The 22,353-nt window shown below is 49.1% G+C and overlaps 2 protein-coding genes across 3 annotated transcripts; one reads left to right on the top strand and one right to left on the bottom strand.

Annotated features, from left to right (window-relative positions):
• Positions 1-990: 990 nt before the first annotated feature.
• Positions 991-12,781, bottom strand: UNG (uracil DNA glycosylase). Its single transcript, XM_082852546.1, has 6 exons — positions 12,309-12,781; positions 11,485-11,580; positions 8,857-8,954; positions 8,121-8,209; positions 6,356-6,534; positions 991-2,182 (listed from the first exon to the last, which is right to left on the bottom strand). Exons 1-6 carry the CDS (start codon positions 12,618-12,620, stop codon positions 2,042-2,044), a joined length of 915 nt encoding a protein of 304 aa, XP_082708672.1. The 5' UTR covers positions 12,621-12,781; the 3' UTR covers positions 991-2,041.
• Positions 12,782-16,765: 3,984 nt separating this feature from the next.
• ALKBH2 (alkB homolog 2, alpha-ketoglutarate dependent dioxygenase) lies at positions 16,766-20,601 on the top strand. Of its 2 annotated transcripts, none has more exons than XM_082853030.1 (4): positions 16,766-16,894; positions 17,268-17,709; positions 18,500-18,698; positions 20,237-20,601. In XM_082853030.1, the coding sequence occupies exons 2-4, from the start codon at positions 17,433-17,435 to the stop codon at positions 20,541-20,543; spliced, it is 783 nt and encodes a 260-aa protein (XP_082709156.1). In that variant the 5' UTR covers positions 16,766-16,894; positions 17,268-17,432; the 3' UTR covers positions 20,544-20,601. The 2 variants fall into 2 exon arrangements, with proteins under 2 accessions (XP_082709156.1, XP_082709157.1); XM_082853031.1 differs by having other exon boundaries at positions 16,775-16,844.
• Positions 20,602-22,353: the final 1,752 nt, after the last annotated feature.

Below are 22,353 nucleotides of genomic sequence, written 5' to 3'. Positions count from 1 at the left end.
CTAACACACACACACACAAAAAAAACATTAGTTTGCTTTTCAATTGTCTGTGGTACCTCAGAGCTTTCTGCTTCCTCCCTACTCACAGCACTGCATTAGGAGATCGGTGTTAAAACCTCACTGATAAACATTCTTCTCTCACTTCTTCTTTGGATAAAGGGAATCCGTTGGAACGCTTAGTGGAGGACCCCAAAGTTACCAGAGGGAAAACTGCAAATGCATCTTCGTGCTGATTTTGCACAATGTGAGATCATAAACCCTTCTTTTCAGACATGAGACAACTGAGGCCCAGAGGGGAAGTAATCTTCTCAAGCAAGTTTCCAAATCCCTGCCCTCCTAAGAAACGTGTTAGACTGGACGTTCTCACTGGATGCGGCCCTTCTCGCCCACTTAAACACGAGCACCCGCGTTCCCAAGACTTCTTTATTCTTTTTGCTCCCTTCATCAGACAGCAGGGGACACCGACCTTTTCTCTGGATGTTCCACCCCAGCTACTGGAGCCAAGTGCTGCCAGGTCAGTGGGCCACCATCAGGGGGTCTTCCCAGTGCCTTGGCCTCACACCTCAAGCCCAGAGAAGAGTCTGGAAAACTAGCAGAGGGAGGGTGGGGGGAAGCTGCCCTCGCACTGTCGCAGGGCTTGGGCAGGACACGCAGCCATGGTGAGCATGCCAAGATCCGTGGAGAAATGCTTTTTCCAGTCCGAAGTGGCTCCTTTAGGGTCCCAGCAGACCCCGACCCCGTTCAGCCCCCATACCCCCTCCACAGCGCCCTCGCCGACTCCTGCGCGCGCCCCTCCCGGGAACCCGGCCCAGGGCTTACCGAGGCCTGGCGCGGAGGGGCGGGGGGGAGAGGGGAAGGAGGAAGGGCGGCACGGAGGCGGCCCTTCCGGCCCACATTGGTTGTCATGGCGACCGCGGGCCGCCCCAAGCCAAGAGCAGCCTGAAGGGCGTCCGCCCAGGGCCCAGAAGGACCAGGCAAGGAGCGAAACTTCAACAATCTTTTATTACCAAACTCTCGCGGGGTTAACCCTTTAACCCAGCTAACAGCAAAACAGCGCTCTAACGGCATCTGGGATGGAGGTGCACACCTAATAAAGACTGCCTCTTAAAAAAAGGATTTAAAAAAATATATATATATATATGTACACATCTGCGTTAAGTATCTTTTTCAAAAAAGCAAAAGTCACCAGTGTTGCCGAAAAAAAATCCCAAAGTGATTTCAGTCTAACCGCACCCCTACCCCCCACACACGAAAAAACATTGGCAGTGTATGCTGGCACAAACCCCAGACGAGATGCAGCTAGGAAAAAAAGCATCTTTCCTCTTAAAAAAAACAAAAACTTTTCTCCTCCTTTCTGTTCAACCTCCATACCTTATTCCCAGAAACACCCAAAGAATTACATAACTAATTGCATAGACTAGACCCAGTTCACTTTCCCCAGCCTCCAGAAGTGAAAGTTCACACCAAGGATGGTTCCTTAGCAATTTTTGCCAGTACGACGGTCAGGAACTCGATCCCTAATTTCTGGGAACTTGCAAAAACCTCAGGCTTCCTGAGGGCTCCGTGAAAGATCACGGGCCAGTGTACCTGACCAAGACTGGAACGCCAGGCTGGGTAAAGAAAGGGGGCCTTTCCAAATAAAAACACCCAACACCACAAAACCTAAAGTCTAACCTGCCAGGTAAAAACAAGTAGAAGCTGGCTGTACCAAAAAGGTGCTTATCTCCTCCCTGCTTGAAAGTAATAACAAAGGGGAACAGAGTCCAGAGTATTTGACCTCATCTCCCTTCCAAGAACCTTGACCCACAGGCAGCATACTCCAGGCCAGAGGTCCCAGGGAGATTTTTGTGCTTCTGGCCAGGTAAAGCTGCTCCCAGGCTGCCTGGTTCACTGCTGCTCCTCGGAAAATGTGTGCCCTTGTGCAGGGTGCTGAAGAATTAGGAGGGAAATTGTTTTTTGACTTTGACTTCGTAAATGATAGATACTTCAATCACAGCTTCTAGAAAACCACTCAAAGACCCCTGACCCCCAAGGGTCAAGGTCACAGATCCTTCCAGTTGATGGGCTCTTTGCCGGACTTCTGCAGCAGCTCATTGGTTTTAGAGAAATGCCTGCATCCGAAGAACCCCCTGTACACCGAAAACGGCGAGGGATGCGCGGTCTGCAGCACGTGGTGCCGCTTCTGAAAGAGGAGGAGATGGGGAGTGAGATTGTGGGGACACTCTCAGGACTTTAAAAAAAAACCACTCTGGCTGTGGCGCTTTCTGTCAGCTCTGCCGCTCCCCTGTGACCGCTCTAAATTCGCCCACTTTCCTCACGGTGTTGGTTTACTTGGCAGCATCCACACAGGTCCGTGCGTTCATCCTCCACTGGTTGGTAGAGCCACTACCTGGGCTAGGCCCTAAGGATGCAGAGCACCCGTCTCTGCCCTCCACTGGGCACTCTCGATAGGACTCGTAGGTGCCCTTGTCCTATGACACAGCAGTCCCACTGCTGAGACTGTTATTTGGTAAAGGACGCCATGATGCACACATCTCCATAAAGATGCAGGCATGAGGAGGTGCACGGCTCCTATCAGGTAAAACCTACTATAAATCCAGTGTTATGCAACAGATTACAAATATTTTTCTAAAGTTCTGTTAACGCAACACCACACAGCTACTAGAAGAACAAGATCAAGCTACATATGCTGACACAGGGAGACCTCTAAAATATGTCAAGTGGGGAAAAAAAAGCAAGAAAAGTGATAAATGCATTAAATTAAAAAAAATTCTTTGGTAGGGGGGATAAGACCCAAGACACTATTTATAGTATTTCCTTTAGGTGAAAGATTGTACCTTTCTATGCTGTTTGCATTATCTCACCACCAAAATAGAATACTTAAAATTTTTTTAAATGTCAACTGTAGTTAACTTAGTAGGAAGATTCTGGACCATTTTTGTTTTCTTCTTTATTCTTTCCTGTATTTAAATAAAAATCACCCAACAGGGCTTCCCTGGTGGTGCAGTGGTTAAGAATCTGCCTGCCAATGCAGGGGACACAGGTTCGAGCCCTGGTCCAGGAAGATCCCACATGCCGTGGAGCAGCTAAGCCCGAGCGCCACAACTACTGAGCCTGCGCTCTAGAGCCCACAAGCCACAACTAGAGAAAACCCGCACGCAGCAATGAAGACCCAACGCAGCCAAAAATAAATAAAAATTAAAAAAAAAATCACCCAACAAATAATCGTCTTTCAAGATACCCCTGCCTTCAAGGCTGGGTTGAGGAGGGGCCATCAGTGAAGCCGGGCAGCCCAGTGTGGGTCAGGGCATGGAACCTGGGTTCCTTCAGGTCCTGGCCCTGCCACTCAACAGTGTCGCAGCCCCAGGGAAGTCACTGACCCTCCCTAGGCCACAGGTCACTTTTCACCTGTGGACTGGAAGTTAACAGCAGTGCCAGCTCAGGAAGATGCCGTGAAGAACAAAAGATGGGTCGTGCGCGCAGAGCATCCCGGGAAGGGATGCAGGCCGGGTGCTCAGCACAGGGTACAGCATATGGGGCAGGCCCCTGAACATGAGAGCTGTGTGCATTATAAAGGACCAGTCAGCCAGCCTCCAGGGAAGGAAAAGACCTCTACATGCTGGACACAGGAAGCAGGACGTTCAAAGGCAGGCAGGGGAGTAGGGGGCGGGGAGAAGTCCAGGTGGTTCAGGGGGCCTGGAGTTCACAGAGGGTGACAGGCAGGCCGGGGCCGTGCCCAGACCCCAGCTCATGAGCCCAGGTCAAGGCCTTCCAAGGAGAAGGCGTCTGAACGCTCTGCTCTGGGCAAGATGAGATGGGGCTGACCTGAGGCTAAGTTGGGCAGGTGGGGGGGGGGCTGAGAGAAGAAAGTCTGTGTATGACTGGTTGCAGGAGGTGGGGATAGATACAAAGGGTGGAGAGGGGGAAGGAGAGGGGGAAAGAAAGGGAGGGGTCAAGAATGATATGCGATTTCTGGTTGGGCAACTGGGTAGACAGCGGTCCTTTTTATCCTTGGGCATCCAGGGGCCCAAGTTTAGTGAGGGATGGACGAGGAAAGGAGAATGGGAAAATGTTGCATTTGATGTGCTTCCAGGTCCCTAGTAAGGCAGCAGCTGAATATATAGGTCTAGTGCTCAGGAGACACCCCGGTTACAGATGTGCAACTTGATTTTTAATGGTCAATCTACCAGTTTTTTTTTTTTTTTTTTTTTGGTTGTGCCATGCAGCATGCAGGATCCTAGTTCCCCAACCAGGGATCAAACCCAGGCCCTCTGCAATGGAAGCGCGGAGTCCCAACCACTGGACCGCCAGGGAAGTCTGGTTTTTAATGGTCAAGCTACTTTAACAACTGTTTACTTTCAAACTGAACCATTATTAAGATTACAGATACACTGAGTAAGGGCGCTTCTGACCACAAACCTCCCTAAGACACAGACTGGAAATCACTCCCACACACACTTCATTACCGAGATAATCAGATCTTAGCAGTTAGTTCGTTCATGCCAGGTTTTATTCCTACTATTCCCTTCCTGAAAAGAAAAACACCTGAAAACATCCTGTTCATTCACAGAGAACCTTTATAGAGAAAGCAGCTCTTCCATCTGACCCACACGCCCCCTTGCTGCTTGCATCCATGTGTATAGACACTGGACGGGGCTTCCCTGGTGGCGCAGTGGTTGAGAGTCCACCTGCCGATGCAGAGGACATGGGTTCGTGCCCCAGTCCGGGAAGATCCCACATGCCGCGGAGCGGCTGGGCCCGTGAGCCATGGCCACCGAGCCTGCGCATCCGGAGCCTGTGCCCCGCAATGGGAGAGGCCACAGCAGTGAGAGGCCCACGTACCGCAAAAAAAAAAAAAAAAAGACACTGGCCGGAGATGTCAGACAGTAAAGCCCAGTGCCTACCCGAGGCCAAGAAGAGTTGGAGCGGATGCGGACCGGGAGGGGAGGCCTTGAAATCCTTCAGTTTCTAACCATGTGAACCTACTACCTTAAAAAAGGCCTAAATTATGAAATAAAGGTAGAACTCCACTTAAGAGAAAATGGAGGAGATAACTGGCATGTGAGTCAAGTCTCTAAAGCTGATGGCTGGCTTGGAACCCTGCCACCCTCGCCCGTGGGCTGGGCGGGCCTCCCCACAGGCCCGCCCAGGTGAGCTGGCTGCTCGGATCAGAGTCCGAAGCTCCATTCACCCCAAGTGGGCAAGTGACCTCGCCTCCCTGAGCCCCAGTACAAAGCGGGGTCAGCGTATCCCTCCCACCCGCAACAGCCTGCGTCGAGGTCAGGAGAGATGCTGTGTGAAAAGTGCTGGACTTGCTCCTGACACCTGTTTGCACGTATCTGATACACCATAAGCTACTGCCATATCGCCTTGGTTCATCCCTTTACCTCACTTATGACGTGTTTATGCTATGATTTCTCCCCCCACCCTCACTGCCCAATTCAGTGCCTCCCAGTAGCCCAAGCTAAACACTCCTCCTTCCCGTCTCCCTCCCTCCCAGCCCCATGCCCCCTCCTCCCCTTGCCAGTCTCCTTCATACCAGCATCACCTCCAGTCCGGTCACAGGCATCCCAGAGAGAAATGCCAGTGCTCAGCACAGAGGGGAGGCATGATTAGGATGGTTTTAGGACTGGGTTTAAGGGGATGAGGGAGGGCATTCAAGGATGACTTCCGGTTTTTAATCTCAGCAACCAAGTATACGCAGGTGGGTCGGGGGAGGATGCGGTGGGGTGGGCAGAGACTGAAGAGCTGGGTTGGTGTTGGGGACCAGCAAACAGGGCGCAGGTTTAATTATCGCTGATGGTGTTTTCATGGGGGGAGGTTACATTTGCGATTAAGTGGAACTCTTCATGTTTTCCATATACCCTCAAACTTGTTGAAAGCAAGAGACTTACCTCGCTCATCATCTACTGCATCGTTTGTTACATGAATGGAACCTGGGGACCTGTGTTATCTTTCTGTGTATGCAGCAAGTTTATGCCAGTGTTACCAACTGCATCTAAGCAGAAGCTGGCCAGCTGCTCTCCTCATACACAACTAATCATTTCGTCTGAGTTCTGTGCAATTTTCTTTCTTTCCTTTTTTTTTTTTGGCTGCGCTGTGTGGCTTGCAGGATCTTAGTTCCCTGACCAGGGATAGAACCTGTGCCCCTGCGTTGGGAGCACGGACTCTTAACCCCTGGACCGCCAGGGAAGTCCCTGAATTCTGTTCAGTTTTCGATGGGAAACCTAATCCTAATTATCACAGTTTTAAGGGAAAATAAGCTTCATTTTAGGACATGATCTTTCTAGGACCACATAAAGGGACTGCTAGAATTCTCTAACCTGTTTTAAAAAAAAAAAAACCCAAAACATACCCTATCAATGGCACTGCCTTTCTTCTGAGCATAAGAGCCCCAGAGCAGGAAGACAAGGCCGTTCGAGTTCTGATTGAGCCAGGACACAACAGCATCGGTGAACTGCTCCCAACCTCTCTCTTTATGAGAATTGGCCTGATGCGCCCGGACGGTGAGGACGGCGTTGAGCAGGAGAACACCTGCGAGCACACAGCGAAGAAGGAGGTTCAAGGGGGGCTGAAACGTGGAATCTAAAATTCAACACAAATGAACACATCTACGAAACAAACTGACTCACAGATAATAGAGAACGGACTTGTGCTTGTCATGGGGGGGGATGAGGGAGGGATGGACTGGAAGTTTGGGGTTAACAGATGCAAACTATTATATATAGGATGTATAGCACAGAAAACTCTTCAATATCCTTTGATAAACCGTAATTAAAAAGAATATGAAAAAGAATATGTATATGTATAATGGAATCACTTTGCTGTACAGCAGAAATTAACATCGTAAATCAACTATACTTCAATAAAATTAAAAGAAAAAAAAAGCGGGAGACTGAAACGAGTTGGCCTAAACACCCAATAATGGGCTCAACACATGACGAAACCACCCCGAGATGTAAGCTGGTGCAGCCACCTGAAATCAGGTGGTGGAGAAAGTATTAGGATGTGACCAGCTGGTGCCTCTGTGCGAGATTCATTTTCACCTCTGCACTTTCAAGACCGAACTTCTGAGTTTGCAACAGTGCCGTGCATTATATCCATCATCAGAAAGAATTGTTTAAAAAAATATACCCTGGGCTTCCCTGGTGGCGCAGTGGTTGAGAGTCTGCCTGCCGATGCAGGGGATACAGGTTCGTGCCCCGGTCCGAGAGGATCCCACATGCCGTGGAGCGGCTGGGCCCGTGAGCCATGGCCGCTGAGCCTGCGTGTCCGGAGCCTGTGCTCCGTAACGGGAGAGGCCACGACAGTGAGACGCCCGCATACCACACACACACAAAAAAAATACCCTAACTGATATGAAATAACCCTGGAAAGTAACACAAGGAGGCCAAGACGTTTCACTGAAACAAAAATCTCACTGCAAGGAAAGATCAGATATTCTTTCCTTATCCTGATTATAGTTTGTTAAAAAAGGAGAAAGACGTCCCACAGATAGGTATTAAAAACACACAACATAACCCGTGTGTCAAAATGAGAAAACTTGAGGCCACCTTCTGAATGGTCGAAGTCGAGTGGTTCAACGTAAAATATGAATGACGAGGAACCAACTTTTCCCTTTCATGCTATGACTAAAACATGAAAAACACTGGCTGCAGGATAAAAGCGAGATACATTTTTTTTCACTAGATTAGATTACTGGTTTATTACAAAGGATATTAAAGGATGCAGTCAAGTCGGATGAAGAGGTGCAAAGGGCAAGACAGAGGGAAAGGGCACGTGGCTTCCATGCCCTCTCTCAGCGTGCCTCTCTCTCCGATCTCCATGCGTGCACCAACCCAGAAGCTCTCCAAATGTCATCCTTTGGGGGTTTTATGGAGGCTTCATTACATAAGCATGATTGATTAAATCACTGGCCACTGGCAATGGATTCAACCTCCAGCCCATCTCCTCTCCCTGGATATCAGGGGGTGGTGAGATACATTCTTTGACTTACATAAACTTAGCCATTTTATTAGAGCTCTCTGGTTCCTCACGGGTATCTTTTAAAAATATAAGCAAGCTAGACAGAAAAGACAGTTGAAATCCATCCAAAACACATCTAGCAGTGGCTGGTTTACCTTGCCTGGCCCATCCGGATAAATCTCCATGACCAGGATGAACAAAACCATCTATGTCTGTAGACAGTTCTTTATAAATGTTTTCCAAACTGAAAGCAAGCCAGAAGAAAAACAAACAGAAAAACAGCATCTTAAGCACAATTCGGAAAGTCCAGGACCCTCCAGCACACACGCGAGTTAGTCTGCAAAGCCAGTCCTCGGGGCGGACAGCAGGCGCACTGCACTGATTCATGGGAAACGCTGCCCTTCCTTTAGACAGGCACACCTGCCAAACACCTTTACTTCGGTCAGTGCTTGGGTTTAAGGAAGAGAACTTTGGAAAACCTAAGCAAGTTAGCCCAGGAGTTACCACCCCACTCCCAAGTGATGGATTTAGTTTATACCTTTAATGTTCATTATATTTGTAAATGATATGTAAAATCCTCTAAGGCAGGGGTTCTTAACCAGGCGTGATGTGGCCCCACAAGGGACTGCTGAAAACGTCTGAAGACATTTTTCATTGTCACAAATGGGGTGGGGGTGGGGCGTGCTGCTGGCATCTCGAGGCCAAGGGTGCTGCTAAACATCTCACCACGCACACGGCAGCCCCCCGACCACAAAGACCCAGCCCCACATGTCAGTAGTGCAGAAACTGAGAAATCCTGCTCCAAAGGCTAGTGACGGTCCCACAAACAGGTGCACCTGTAATTTGAACGTGATCACAGTTGGAGCTGAGCCACCTGTAGAGCCTGCGTACCTGGGCGGGGGTGGCACGGGCCTTTGAACACTAAAGCAGAGCCCATGAGCTTGATTGGGTCCGTGATATGGATCCTGTCCCAGGACGACAACCTTCACCTGTGAACACCAGATGGCGAGGGTCAAACACTATAGTATAGGCAGTCTGAACGGACACCTTGGCTGGCTGATAACTTCTACAAAGGACTCCTTATACTATGAGGACAAGGGCAGGCCCCCCTCCCGGCCCAACTAAGAGCTCCCCAGAAGGGAGCAGGTGACTTGGCACCATCACTGCATTGCCCAGTTATCCTTCCCTCAGTCACCTGCTGCAGTGCCCCCTCCCTTCTCTGACCCACGTGTTTGAAACAAGCTGGGGTCAACTTTGCTTTCATCCCCTTCGTTTTTCAAATTACAAAAGGAAATACGCCCTTGTCACAAGTACGTCCATCCAGAAATATATCAAGATCTCCCGGTCATCCCTACCCCGTCCTGATCCAACCATTTATAATCACCTATTGATATATAACGAGGGTCATTGTACTCATCACCCTACATTTTTGTGTTTCTCACATCATACACTGTAGGCCTCCTTTAAGTCAACAGAGCTCAGCTGTTGATGGGCAGTCAGCTGGTTTCCCAGTTTTTTCCCTTAAAAAAACAACGCAGTAAACATCCTACTACATGTATCTTTACATACTGCTGCTTTCATTTCTATGGAATAGATTCAGAAGAGTGGAGTTGCTGGTCACAGTATTAAGTGTATTTAAAATTTTCATTGACATATGCCAAATCGCTTTTCCACGAGCTGAAGAAACTCCAGTTGCCCAGCAGCAGCATATGAAGGAGCCTGCTCCCCTGGACGGGTACGCCGCGGAGACACCGTGGGTTCAGCTCCAGACTGTCTCATTAAGCAAACATCGCGATAAAACAAGTGACGTAAACTTTTTGGTCTCCTAGCGCATACACGATATGGTAGTCTATTAAGTGTGCAATTGCATGTCAAAAAAAAGTACGTATCTTAATTAGAAAGTACTTTATTGCTTAAAAAATGCTAACCATCATCTGACAATTAAAGGTTGCCACAAACCTTCGATTCGTAAAAATCGCTGGATCTGCGAAGCGCAATAAAACAAGGTCTGCCTGTGTCCTCTTAAGGGATGGAACCAGAGGAGAATGAGGTCACTGTCACCGTCAGTGGTGTGAAAATACTACTAGGCCTTTTGATCGGGTGCCCGCCCACCCACCTCTCTTCATTCCCACACTTTTGCCGTGTTCCTTCTTAAGACTCTCCTTCCGTAGCCAACATACACTTTATCCTTCAAAATCCAGCTTCAGACGTTCCCACAATCAGGCAGCTTTCATGGGCCTCTCCATTCCTCCGGTTGGTACTCACACTGCCCCTGGCATATTCCCCAACATGAAGCAACCTGTCCGAGCGGGGAAGCTTTCCAGTTCTGGTCCTGGATAAGGACCTCAGAGGAGCCAGGTAACATCCCCTACCCTCCACATGCTCATTGGCAAAGAAGCCCCACCGGGCCATCTGATCCTCAGAAGTCTCATGCACTTTTCTTAGTCTTTCTTTACAATATTGCTCATTGGTACTCAAAACAGGACATACTTCAAACAAGGGGCAAACTAGTACTGAATTTAATAGGACTTGTTTTCTTTTAACTTTATAAACAAGGAGGTACGTTCAAAGTGCTTGCTCTGAAATGAAAATTGTGAAGTCTGCTAAGTATTAGGAGTGTCAGCCTTATCACGATGGCTTCTTCAACAATTTCACTTCTCTTTGATTTAACAGGTGCTTATTAAATCACGGGATTCCTACCCTCAGCTTACAAAATCAGTAAGGCAAAAGGAGAACAAAAAAATGGAACACCTCCAATGCAAGCAGATACTAAAACCCCACATCACAAAGGAAACCCACACCACAAATAAGTGGGGGACAGGCCTCCTTCCGGGAGGTGCCAGAGATGCCTCTAGTTGGTTTTCAAAAGACAGAAGTGAGGAGAGGGTCACCGCCCTGTCCAGCTCCAAAGGAGGAGAATGGAAGGTGGAGGTGAGGCTGGGAAGCAGGAAGTGGCCGTATTCACCCTCAGCTTTCATAGTTTGCACCGTGGGAAGCCACAAACAAGCTTCTGACAGCGAGCAGCCATTTGTATATACGCTGAACCAAAGCAAAGGAATCTTAACAGGAGATGTGTTCAGGCCACAAGTCAAGAGTTTGAAAGCATCAACGGTAAAGGATGGTGTGGTCAGACAGAAAGAACACTGAGCCGCAAGTCAAGATGGGACCCCCAACAACCACTTGAAAAAGACTTAACTGCTTCGTGCCTCAGTTTCCTCACCACCACACTTTACCTCTCATGGGCATGGGGTCGGTTTAAGGATAAAATAAAATACAAGTGAGAGCATACAGACCCATGGTTTACGTACATACTTTTCTTTTTTTGCCATATGAACGGCACACAGTAAAAGTTAAACAGGGTACGTACAGGCTAAAATACGGCCCGCCAAACCTCACAATTTCAGTATTTTATTTATTACTGAATTATGGACAGTGGCTTAACTCCAGTGTCCCTAATTAAAAACTACCATTTGAGTCCTACTCCCCTTTTAGTAAAATTCATCCACAACTTGTACTTACATCTCTTATGTCACACATTTGGGTCCATGTGAAGACTTGCTGCGGGGGTGGGTAAACAGTGTAATGTTTTCTTTCTTCTGCAACAAATCCCATAAGCTGATGGAAAGATAAACTAGATTTACAATCAGATTCTCACTGGAAAGCATAAGAATTCAATAAAAAAGCTTCCAATGAAAGCTACTGGAAGAGCTTTTAGCTAGCTCTTTGCCAAGTTTTATATCCAAATTCTGCGTAAAAATCAAAACAGTTCCCCTCCCGACATTTTAATTCCTTTCCCCTTTCTTTGGGCTGCGTCAAAGTTGATTGGCCTGACAGCCTTGATTTCCTGCGGGTGCCAACCCCTCCCTCTTTTGTTTAAAGGGCAGGTTTCATTCAGTCGGGTTTGTGGTTTTACCAGGCCACTCTTTCCTTGGGAGCAGACTAAACAAACGGGTTAAAAGAAGCTATGAGGGCTTCCCTGGGGGCGCAGTGGTTGAGAGTCCGCCTGCCGATGCAGGGGACACGGGTTCGTGCCCCGATCCTGGAAGATCCCACATGCCGCGGAGCGGCTGGGCCCGTGAGCCATGGCCGCTGAGCCTGCGCGTCCGGAGCCTGTGCTCCGCGATGGGAGAAGCCACAACAGTGAGAGGCCCGCGTACCGCAAAAAAAAAAAAAAAAGAAGCTATGATATCACCTCATAGTCTTTTAAAAATCTTAAACTGGGCAGATTCAAAACATCATGGCTGTATGTTGAAGGAGGGAAAGTAGGAGCTCACGAAAGCAATATCCTATAAACGTGGGCTTGGCCTGCTATATTTACAAGGGCCCGCAGTCTCCAACTTTACCTTAATAAAATATGGTTTCCCGAACTCCCCGCTGAGGTGCTTCTTCCAACTCTCACCAAAACCTACAGGCACATTGCGCGCTGCGAGTCTGAGCAGTGCGGCGGCTTTGTTCTTCTGGATGCGGACCAACTGCTCGGGGCTCAGTGGCGACGAGGGCGGCGTGCCGGGCTCCTCCTGCCCGGCCCGGATCTTCTTGGCGGAGCTGGCCTGCAAGTGGTCCCCGCAGAAACGGGTCACGAGCTGCAGCGGACCTCTCCCGGAAGCCCGCAGCTTCCGTCCCCAACCCAACAGCCCAGGGTAGAGGACACCCATTCTTGGGGTTTCAGCCCCGCTCGGCAGGTACGTACAAAACCGGACTCTGGAAACCCAGGGCTGATCCCAGTCCGGCACTAACAGGCCACTGCCCCAAATTTCGAGTTTGGTACCAAAACAGGGCAGGAAAAAGGTCTGTGAGCAAGGCCCGCAGCGCCTCGCTAGGGGTTCGCGGAGAAGGGGCCCAGCACCCAGGGCCCCACCCCGCGGGTCCCGCCACTAGCGTTCCCACGTGGTCTTTTCGCGGCAAAAACCCTCCCCTCCAGGACCCACCCCCTCCCTCCTCTGATTGGAGGGTGGGCCGGGCCCCTCGCCTCTGATTGGCGCCGTGGGCCCCAAGGTTCGCCTCCATTGGCTGACCCCTCAGCATGGCCGCCGATGAGGCGCCACGGCGGCTGTTTTGAACACGTGGAGGCCCCAGTTTACCCAGTCAGCCCCATGTTCCTGCAACCCCTCGGTCGCGCGGGGTCCGCCGCCCTCCTCGCCCTCTTCGCCCTCCTCACCCTCCCTTCCCCCTGACCCCCGGCCCCACGAGCGGTCCCCGCCGCGTCTTACCGCCGCATCCCCGCTCTCAGCTACCGCCGCCACGCCGTTCCACTGCTCGGCCGGCTCGGAGCTGCAGGCACGTCGCTTCCCGGAGGGGCTCGGGGAGAAGAAGGAGTAGAGGGTCTTCTGGCCAATCATCCTGGAGCCGAGGAGGGAACGAACGCGCGCTGCCCGGGGACCCGCGAGCTTGGCGCTAGCCGCGGCGGTCAGCAATTGGCGCCAAGCAACCCGCGCATGCTCTGACCGGGGGTGGGGGGTGGGCGAGGGGGCAGCGGAGGTCCTAGTGCGCATGTGTGGGAGGGGCCGCTGGGCAAGGTCCCTGAGGCGAAGTGGGGCTCAGAAAGGTCTTTAGAGCGGGCGGGGTTGCTTAGGTCGGTTCACTCAGATGTTTACTCTTTCATTCATTCTTCTCACCCATCATACCTCTGCCTTGGGCAAGTCCCTCCACCTCTCAGCCGGTGAAAGAACTTAAAAGTACCCGCCCCGTGGGGTTTTTTGTGGGAGTGAAATTAGCTTTAAAATAGTAATTGTTAAAAAAGTAATTGTTTTGCTTTTAGTTGTCTAATTTTCACAACCTGTTTTACTGACGACAAACTAAGGCCTAGAAGCCTAACCTGTAAGGTTTGGGGGAGACTTTAACAGAGGTCATTAAGGTTAAACTCCAAACTAGTCATCCTCTGAAAGACATCCCCATACACCTGGGATTCTTCCCCTCTCCCTCCCTCCCCACATCCAAACTGTGGACAGGTCCTCTTGGGTCCATCTCCATAATAAAGCCCAAATTCAAATGCTGTTCTCAATCTCTGGTCTACTATACAATCCCAGCGGGTCTTCTCTTTTCCTACCTAATCATCTTTTTGAAATGTAAATTACACCATAATAATCCCCAGGTTAAAATCCTATAGTTTCCAAATATGTTTGGAATAAAATCCTTGCTTCTACATACATACAGATGGTCAACAGGCACAGGAAAAGATGCTCAACATCTCTAATTATTAGAGAAATGCAAATTAAAACTACAATGAGGTATCACCTCACACCAGTCAGAATGGTCATCATTAAAGTGTCTACAAATAGTAAATGCCGGAGATGGTGTGGAGAAAAAGGACCCCTCCTACACTGTTGGTGGGAATGTAAATTGGTGCAGCCACTATGGAGACCAGTATGGAGGTTCCCTAAAGAAACTAAAAATAAAGTTATCATATGATCCAACAATCCCACTCCTGGGCATATATAGGGAAAAAACTCTAATTCAAAAAGGTATATGCACCCCAATGTTCATAGCAGCACTATTTACAATAGCCAAGACATGGAAGCAACCTAAACGTCCATAGACAGATAAATGGATAAAGAAGCTGTGGTATATACACACAATGGAATATTAGCCGTAACAAAGAACAAAATAATGCCATCTGCAGCAACATGGATGGACCTAGAGATTATCAAACTAAGTGAAGTCAGAGAAAGACAAATATCATATCACTTATATGTGGAATCTAAAAACATGATAGAAATAAACGTATTTACAAAACAGAAATAGACTCACAGACATACAAAACAAATTTATGGTTACCAGAGGGGATGGGGCAGAGATAAATTAGGAGTTTGGGGTTAACATGTACACAGTACTATATATGAAATAGATAAACAACAAGGATCTACTGTATAGCACAGGGAACTATATTCAATGGAACCTATAATGGAAAATAATCTGAAAAGAGAATATATGTATATATGTATAACTGAATCACTTTGCGGTACACCTGAAACTAACACAACATTGTAAATAAACTATACTTCAACTTTTAAAAATGGTTTTTAAAAAAATCCCTGCTTCTTACCAGTTGGCAAGTCTGCTTCACCCTCTCACGGAAGCCCAGCTGCTGTGACATGATGAGTCTGGTTCTCAGCACAGTCACCAGGCATACCCAGCTGTCCCTTGTGTGGTCTTACACCTTGCACGCACTGTCCCCCTGCCTGGAAAACCTCAGGTCTCAGCTCGAGACCCTGCCTCTGAAGGGCCTTCTCCTCCTGCCCCACTTTCTAGCAGGTCACTCTATTTACAGCTTCTGTACTATCTAAGATGATCTTATTGGGACTTCCCTGGAGGTCCAGTGATTAAGGCTCTGCGCTTCCACTGCAGGGCACATGGGTTTGATCCCTGGTCAGGGAACTAAGATCCCGCATGCCTTGTGGTGTGGCAAAATAAAATAAAATAATCTTATTTATTCTCTCCTTGTTTATTTCTGTCTCCGTCTCCAACACGTAACCTGGGTGAGGGCAGGGACTTGATTCTTGTTACTGTTGTGTTCCAGCGCCTAGGACAAGGAGCTTGATGTGTAAGAAGAAGAGATGTTCATAATTTAAAATTACTTTTAAAATAAGAAAATAAAAGCCACTGTGAAAAAGTTTGGCAGCTTTGTATAAACTGACATATACTCTTACCATGTGCCCCTGCGATCCCACTCCTACGTATTTACCCAAGTGAAATTGGACTCTATATTCACATGAGAGCTTGTACATGAATAGTGACCTTATTTGTATTTTCCCCAAACTGGAAACAACCCAAATGCCCCTCAAGTGGCAAGTGGGTGGACAAATTGTAGGGCATGAGTACAAGGGCAGCTTACTCAGCAATAAAAAGGAATAAACTGATACGAACAACATGGATACATCTTAAAAGCGTTAGGCTAAGTGAAAGAAGCCAGACACAAAGCCTATATATTGTATCATTTCATCTACAAGAAATTCTGGAAAAGGTAAAACTCTAGGGACAGAAAACACATCAGTGGTTGCCAGGGGCTGGGTAAGGGGGCGAGTTGATAACTAGGAGACTTGGGGGAATTTTATGGGATGATAGAATTCTAGATCTTGATTGTGGTGTGGTCACACAACTGTTTACCTTTGTCAAAATCTGCAGAGCTGAAAAAAAAAAAAAAATCTGCAGAGCTGGACGCTAAGAAGATTCAAAACAAAGCCCCCAACCTCTTTTCATTCCATTGGCCAAGAGAGAGAGTAAATAAAAATTGGTGATAATAAAAGCTGACATTTGTTTGAAGCACAGAAGCCCTTCTCACACATCCTCTCATTTACTCCTCATGGTGTTCTCATGGCATAGGTTTTGTAGTCCCCACTGTTTCGGGAAGGCAGTTCAAGCCCAGAAGGGTTAAGTGACCTGTAGGAGCCGCACAGCTACAGTTGAGGAGACAGAAATGGAAGTTACGGGGTCTGATTGTAGAATTCGTGCTCCTATCTGCGACAATATGCTGGTTGGCCCAACTCCCTGTCAGGAAACGAAATTAATCCCCAGGGAGAGATGATACCGAACAACAGCTGCCAAACCACCGGGGACCCTGCACTGCTGCGGAACAAATAACGTTACCCAAAAATACGGCGGTGCTTGCAACGCGCCCGGAGGGCCAACAGGTGGCGCCCGGAGGCCGCCCACCGCTTTGTTTTGCAGATTTGCCTGGATTTTCTCCAGTTCACGGCTGAAATCTACCCGGAAGCAGTTCTGTAGAGGGGGTAAGTGTTTCCTCTTTCCCGCAGGACCTTTCTACAGTGTCTGGGAGAAGCGGAGCTTCGCGGGAGCTGAGATTTTAAAGAGACCCCTAGGCACCACCCACCCCCCGCACGTGTTACAATTCTTATTTTCTATCAGAATTCGGCGTGCCTGGTGTATGACCACGTTTAACCGTTGTTACATTTAGATTCAGAATCTTGTCCGTGTAAGGATCGCAATACTTACCTGTTTTAATACTTGCGTGGGAGGCCGGCCAGTTATCTACCCCCCACCCCCCAGCCTGTCCTTTGCAGGGTGGAAGGGAGAGAGAGACATGCTTTTCTGGGTGACTTTGAGCAAACCTCTCCCCCTCTCAGTGTGTCAGTTTCCCCATATGTAAAGTGAGGGTTTGGGTTGCAGTTTCCAAGTTTGCCATTGGCGTGCGAATTCCGGGGGGTGGGTGTTTCTTTAAAAATTCGGATATTTGCGGGTGGAGGGCAGGCACACGTGGGTGTTGCAAGCTAGGCGGCTGATTCTAATACCTACCCAGGTGTGGGAGGGATCCTTCCAGCTTTAACCTCCTCTTACTTCCTTTATAGGACATGGTGTTAAACTTTAAAATGGAAACTTAAAAACTGGAGGAATGCCACTGTGAGACCACTTTGCAGAGTGGATTTTGGCATTGGGGACAGAGCCTGGGCAATCTCTCTCTCTCTCTCTCGGCCTGGCCACTGGCTACCAGGTGTTCGCTTTGTGGAGACTAGATGGACAGATTCCTGGTGAAGGGGGCTGTCAGGGGCCTTATGGGAAAGAGGGGGCAAGAGCAGACCGGAGGAGGCCCAGCAGGGTTGGCAGAAGAGGAGGGGACCAGCAGGAAAAAGCCCAGGAGAGCAGCCCCGGGGAATGGAGTCCACTCGGCAGGCCTCAGCTGGAGGCACATTGCAGCCGAGGGCCTGGACTGCGATTACACAGTCCTGTTTGGCAAAGCCGAAGCAGATGGGATTTTCCAAGAGTTGGAGAAAGAAGTGGAATATTTTACAGGTAAGCAGGGGACGGTGGGGTGTGTGTGGAAGGCTTGTTGGATAAAACTAGTGGTCCGTGTTTAGGGAAATCTGAACCCAGGAGCCATTAATTACAGATGAGTTTGTTAATTGACTGAACACATATTCCGGGCACCTCTGAGCCAAGCAACTTGCTGGGTGCTTGGGATACAGACTTAACAACAGGGATCTCCTGTCCGCTGAGAGCGGAGAGATGGTAAATTACCAGGTAATTCCTATGCACGAGGTTCTCAGCATCACCTGGAGGACTTTGTTGCTTGTGAGAACACCATGGCTTGCCCTGCCCCTGCAGTCTAGTGTCCGGAGTTTCCGGGTGCTACTGATCCGGGGACCACACACTGAGAACCGCTGCAATGTGGCAGAGCACAGGGACGGGGAGACGTAGAAATGCCCACGGGAGACCCAGCCTCCATCCTGAGCTGAATTAGCACCATCTTCCATCGATGCCCTTTGTCCCCACAGTTGGCAAAATCACCGTGCTAGCGTGTAACCTGACTTCATTTTGCTCCAATTTCAGCCTCTGTATTACGGTTCTAGTGAGCAATTAAGTTAGGGTGTTTTTATAAAAAACTTGGACTAGGGCTGTGTTTCTCCAAGTGTCGGACAAGAATCACTGTCCTTACGTGAACGTTTTGGACGAGCCACAATGATTTTTGAGGAGGGGGTCCCTGGTCGGGGTATTAGATGTTATTCCTGTTTTACTTCCTTTTCTGAATACCCAGGGAGTGAGTGTGGATCGTCTGAGGCGCTGCCGTGTTTCCCCTGCACAGGTGCGCTGGCCAGGATCCAGGTGTTTGGGAAGTGGCACAATGTCCCAAGGAAGCAGGCGACATACGGTGACACTGGGCTGACCTACACCTTTTCGGGCCTTACTCTGTCTCCAAAGCCCTGGGTCCCTGTCCTAGAGCGCATCCGGGATCGTGTTTCTGTAGTGACTGGACAGAACTTCAACTTCGTGCTTGTCAACAGGTGACCCCCTAACTGTTTGTACCTTTTACTTTTTAGGACAGTGGACTGAATTTTATAAACCTGTCTCTTCCAAAAAGAAGAGTTTAGGATTCCACCGTACTTTACTCATTTGTACAACAAATAACCCTTCAGTGTAGTTAGGGGAGTAGTAGTGGAACATAAGCAGTTAGTCTTCATGGAGCTCTCACCATGGCGGGAGTGAGAGGCCGCAAACTGATGAACAGGTGAACAAGATAACTTCAGACGTTGATAAGTGTCTCCTAGAAAATTAAACAGGCTGATCTAAGAAAGGCTGGGAGGAAGGAGTCTGGGTTTCTCAACAGCAACACTCCTGATGCTTTGGGCCAGATAATCCTCCTTCTGGAGCTGACCTGTGCACTGCAGGATGTCGGGCAGCCTCCCTAGCCTCCACCCACCAGATGCCAGGCCCACCCTGTGAATGAAGAACGTTGCCTGCCTTATCATCCAACAGGATGTGGGGCCATCAAGCCACTGTAGCCCTGAGGGAATTCAGGATGGAGACATACCCCTTGCCAAGCCCTCAGCCCCGCAGCCACCACCAGGGTGCCCCCTGAGGGGACTCGGGATGGGAGAGGACAGGATACTGGCCCCAGAGAGCTGAGGTGCATCTCAAAGGAATGACTTCAGTGAGCCCAGACTGTCCCCTACACAGAAAGGCACTAAATTCATTAGCTCGAGATGTCTGGTTTTCTTTTAATTATCAGTAACCTTTTGATGTTCTAACGACCGTGTTTTGTCGGCTCCCCCCTTACCTCTTCGGAGCAGTCCCCCAGAGCTGGCTGAGAGGCTGCCTCCTTTTAGACTGTGCATTTTTTTCGGGGGTCCCTTTGGTCAGAGCAACCAGAATGTCTCCAGACATCGCCTAGTGCCCCCTGGGGGGCAGAGTCACCCTGGTTGAGAACTCTGGGCTTAAGGAAAGATGGTTAGAGGAGGGTTCACGGAGGGGTGACGTCCGAGCTGATAGCTAAACCAAGAGAGAGTGGGAGCCACACAGGCACCTGGAGGGAGAGCAGAGGGAGCTTGGAGTGTCTCGAGTGGAAATCCCGCTGGTGGTGCTGGAAAGCAGTGATGAGCTCAGAGGCCGGCGGGGGCCAGACTGTGCGAGGAATACGGGTTTTAAGTGTAGGGAGAAACCGTCTTACGCGATGAAGGTTTACACATACGAACCCTGCAGGCGAACTCTAAGACTCGTGTTTGGCCTCTGTTGGTGTGCTTTGTTTGTTTGATGGCTTGTGGGATCTTAGTTTCCTGACCAGGGATCAAACCTGGGCCCCCTGCAGTGGAAGCGCAGAGTCCTAACCATTGGACCGCCAGGGAATTCCTTATTGGTTTTAAAGCGTGTGATCAAAGAGGGCTGATAACAAAGTGAAAGGCTTGCCTCATCTGTTGACCAGATGCAGCCCTCCAGCCCCTGCAGAAACCTGTGCTCATGGCACTGTTTCCCTGCAGGCAAACGAGGTGTGGGCGTGTTTCCACAGAGGGCTGTTCTGTGAACTCTGCTTGTTTTCTCACTGCAGGTACAAAGACGGCCTTGACCACATTGGTGAGCACAGAGATGATGAGAGAGAGCTGGCTCCTGGGAGCCCCATCGCCTCTGTCTCCTTTGGGGCTTGCAGAGACTTCTTCTTCCGGCATAAGGACTCCCGGGGGAAGCACCCCTCCCGGAGGCTGGGGGTGGTCAGGCTCCAGCTGGCCCACGGAAGCTTACTTATGATGAACCACCCAACCAACACTCACTGGTACCACAGTCTCCCCGTCCGAAAGAATGTTCTGGCTCCCCGGGTCAACCTGACATTTCGGAAAATCCTGCCTATTACAAAGTAAAAACGTTTTTAACAGCTAGTACTTCTGTTAGTTCCTTCCTTCTCTACTCCAAGAGGGAGCTGGCATTTCCTTTACCAACAGGGAACATGGAAAAGGTTGAACCCAAGCGCAGGGCTTCTTACATACAATGCTGAACTCAGAAAGAGGATGTTTGTTTCGAGTCAGTGAATTATGAAAGAAGACCAGTTGATTTTTTTCCTAACAAAATGATTCTTTTATTGCTATAATACACAGCAGATACAAAAGGTACCTTTAGCAAAAACATAAATCAGCAGTTATTATGGCATAAACTACGAGTTTAACTTCAGTTTTTGCAAAAAGAAGCGACTTTGTAAATAACTTAAAGCTAGAAGTAAGAGTGTTTGGCTGCTACTTAACGCCTAATGGTTTACAAAAAATGAGAAAGTCACCTTTAAGTCAGGGGAGGAGACTTTGCACGGAGATCATTCACATTTACAACTGTGGCTCAATCCCTCCGACCAAAGATCTGCTTACAACTGAACGCTAAAAGGATGAGCCCCGTTCATCTCTCTTTAATGGCAGATTGCAAAGCGTAAGCAGCGGCAGAGCAGCAGTTGCTCCAAGCTACAACTTTGCCAGGCAGGTTAAGGTCACGTGATTGAGCATTTGTTTCCCCCAGACCGCGGGTACCACGGGGACGTGCCTTTCGCCGTCAAAGCCGGGGTCTGTAAGAAGTCGGGAAGGGACGTCTGCCGTGAACAGACCAGAAGCTTTGTGCGGCTCCTTTCTCCCTGAGGTGTGTGGCCTGGAGAACTTCACAGTCCGTTCTGTCAATAGCGAGAGTTCCGAGTCCTCAGGATGCACGCTGGGCCTGGGGGAATGGGGATCACCTGGGCCTCTAGCGCTTTCAGCTGACACCAGGGCCTTGTCTGGAAGTGTCTGCCAGCTGGTCCCCACCAGGGGAAGCACAGTCCTCAGCCTGACCTCAGGTGACCTTTTGGACACGTCTGATTCCAAATCTTATCTCTGAAGAGTCAGTCTGCATTTGTTTTTTGTTTTAAATAAAAGAGCCTAGCTAAAACATAGATACCCCTGTGTCATCAACATTCCTTCGGCCCTGGGCTGCCTTCATTAGACTTACCTGAAGAGAGGGGAGGATGCCCAAGAGAGGCCTTTTGTATGAGGCTACTGGAAACGAATACATTTAGAATATGGACCTAGAACAGAATGACAGTACTAGATATCAGCCATAATTTTATGTTCAAAAAGTTCTTTTAAACATCTTTTTTGTGGGAAGGGCTGGACTTGGATGGTTATGGAATCTAACTCATCACTTTACAGATGAGGAAACTGAGGTCCAGAGAGGCAGCAGCCCCAAGGTCAGTGCCCTTCTTTCAGAATCCAGCTCTCAAATGGAGGCCAGGATTGTCTTTCTGACACAGCCCCCGGCTCCACCTGTAAACCTCAGGAGCTCTTCATGGGCAATAAATAAATAGATGAGAATAGCTGTCCACCGTGGGGTCCTTGTGTGAGAAAGGGTTTTCTACAGAGCGGAGGAGTCCTAGGTGTGGCACACAGGCCACCGAGTTCTGGCTGTTCACACAGTTATATAATACGCGATAATCACACTTGGGAGTCCAGGATACAAAAGATAACAGCAAAGAGAAAGCTGGTCACTGGTAACTGACAAAGTAGAGAAAGAGTTTCCCCGAGGGCGGATTTGGCACATGAGCTTTTACTACATATAAAGAATCGAAAGGTTAGAAAAAGACATATAAAAAGGGAAGGCGGGTGCGCATCAGGCGTCTGTTAACTGTTCTGTTGCTCTCTATTCGGTAACTTTGGAAGG

Source organism: Leucopleurus acutus (assembly GCF_964270905.1).
Source record: "Leucopleurus acutus genome assembly, chromosome: 13".
Classification (NCBI taxonomy): domain Eukaryota; kingdom Metazoa; phylum Chordata; class Mammalia; order Artiodactyla; family Delphinidae; genus Leucopleurus; species Leucopleurus acutus.
Note: the sequence above shows the minus strand (reverse complement) of the source record. Positions and strands in the feature narration are given on the sequence as shown.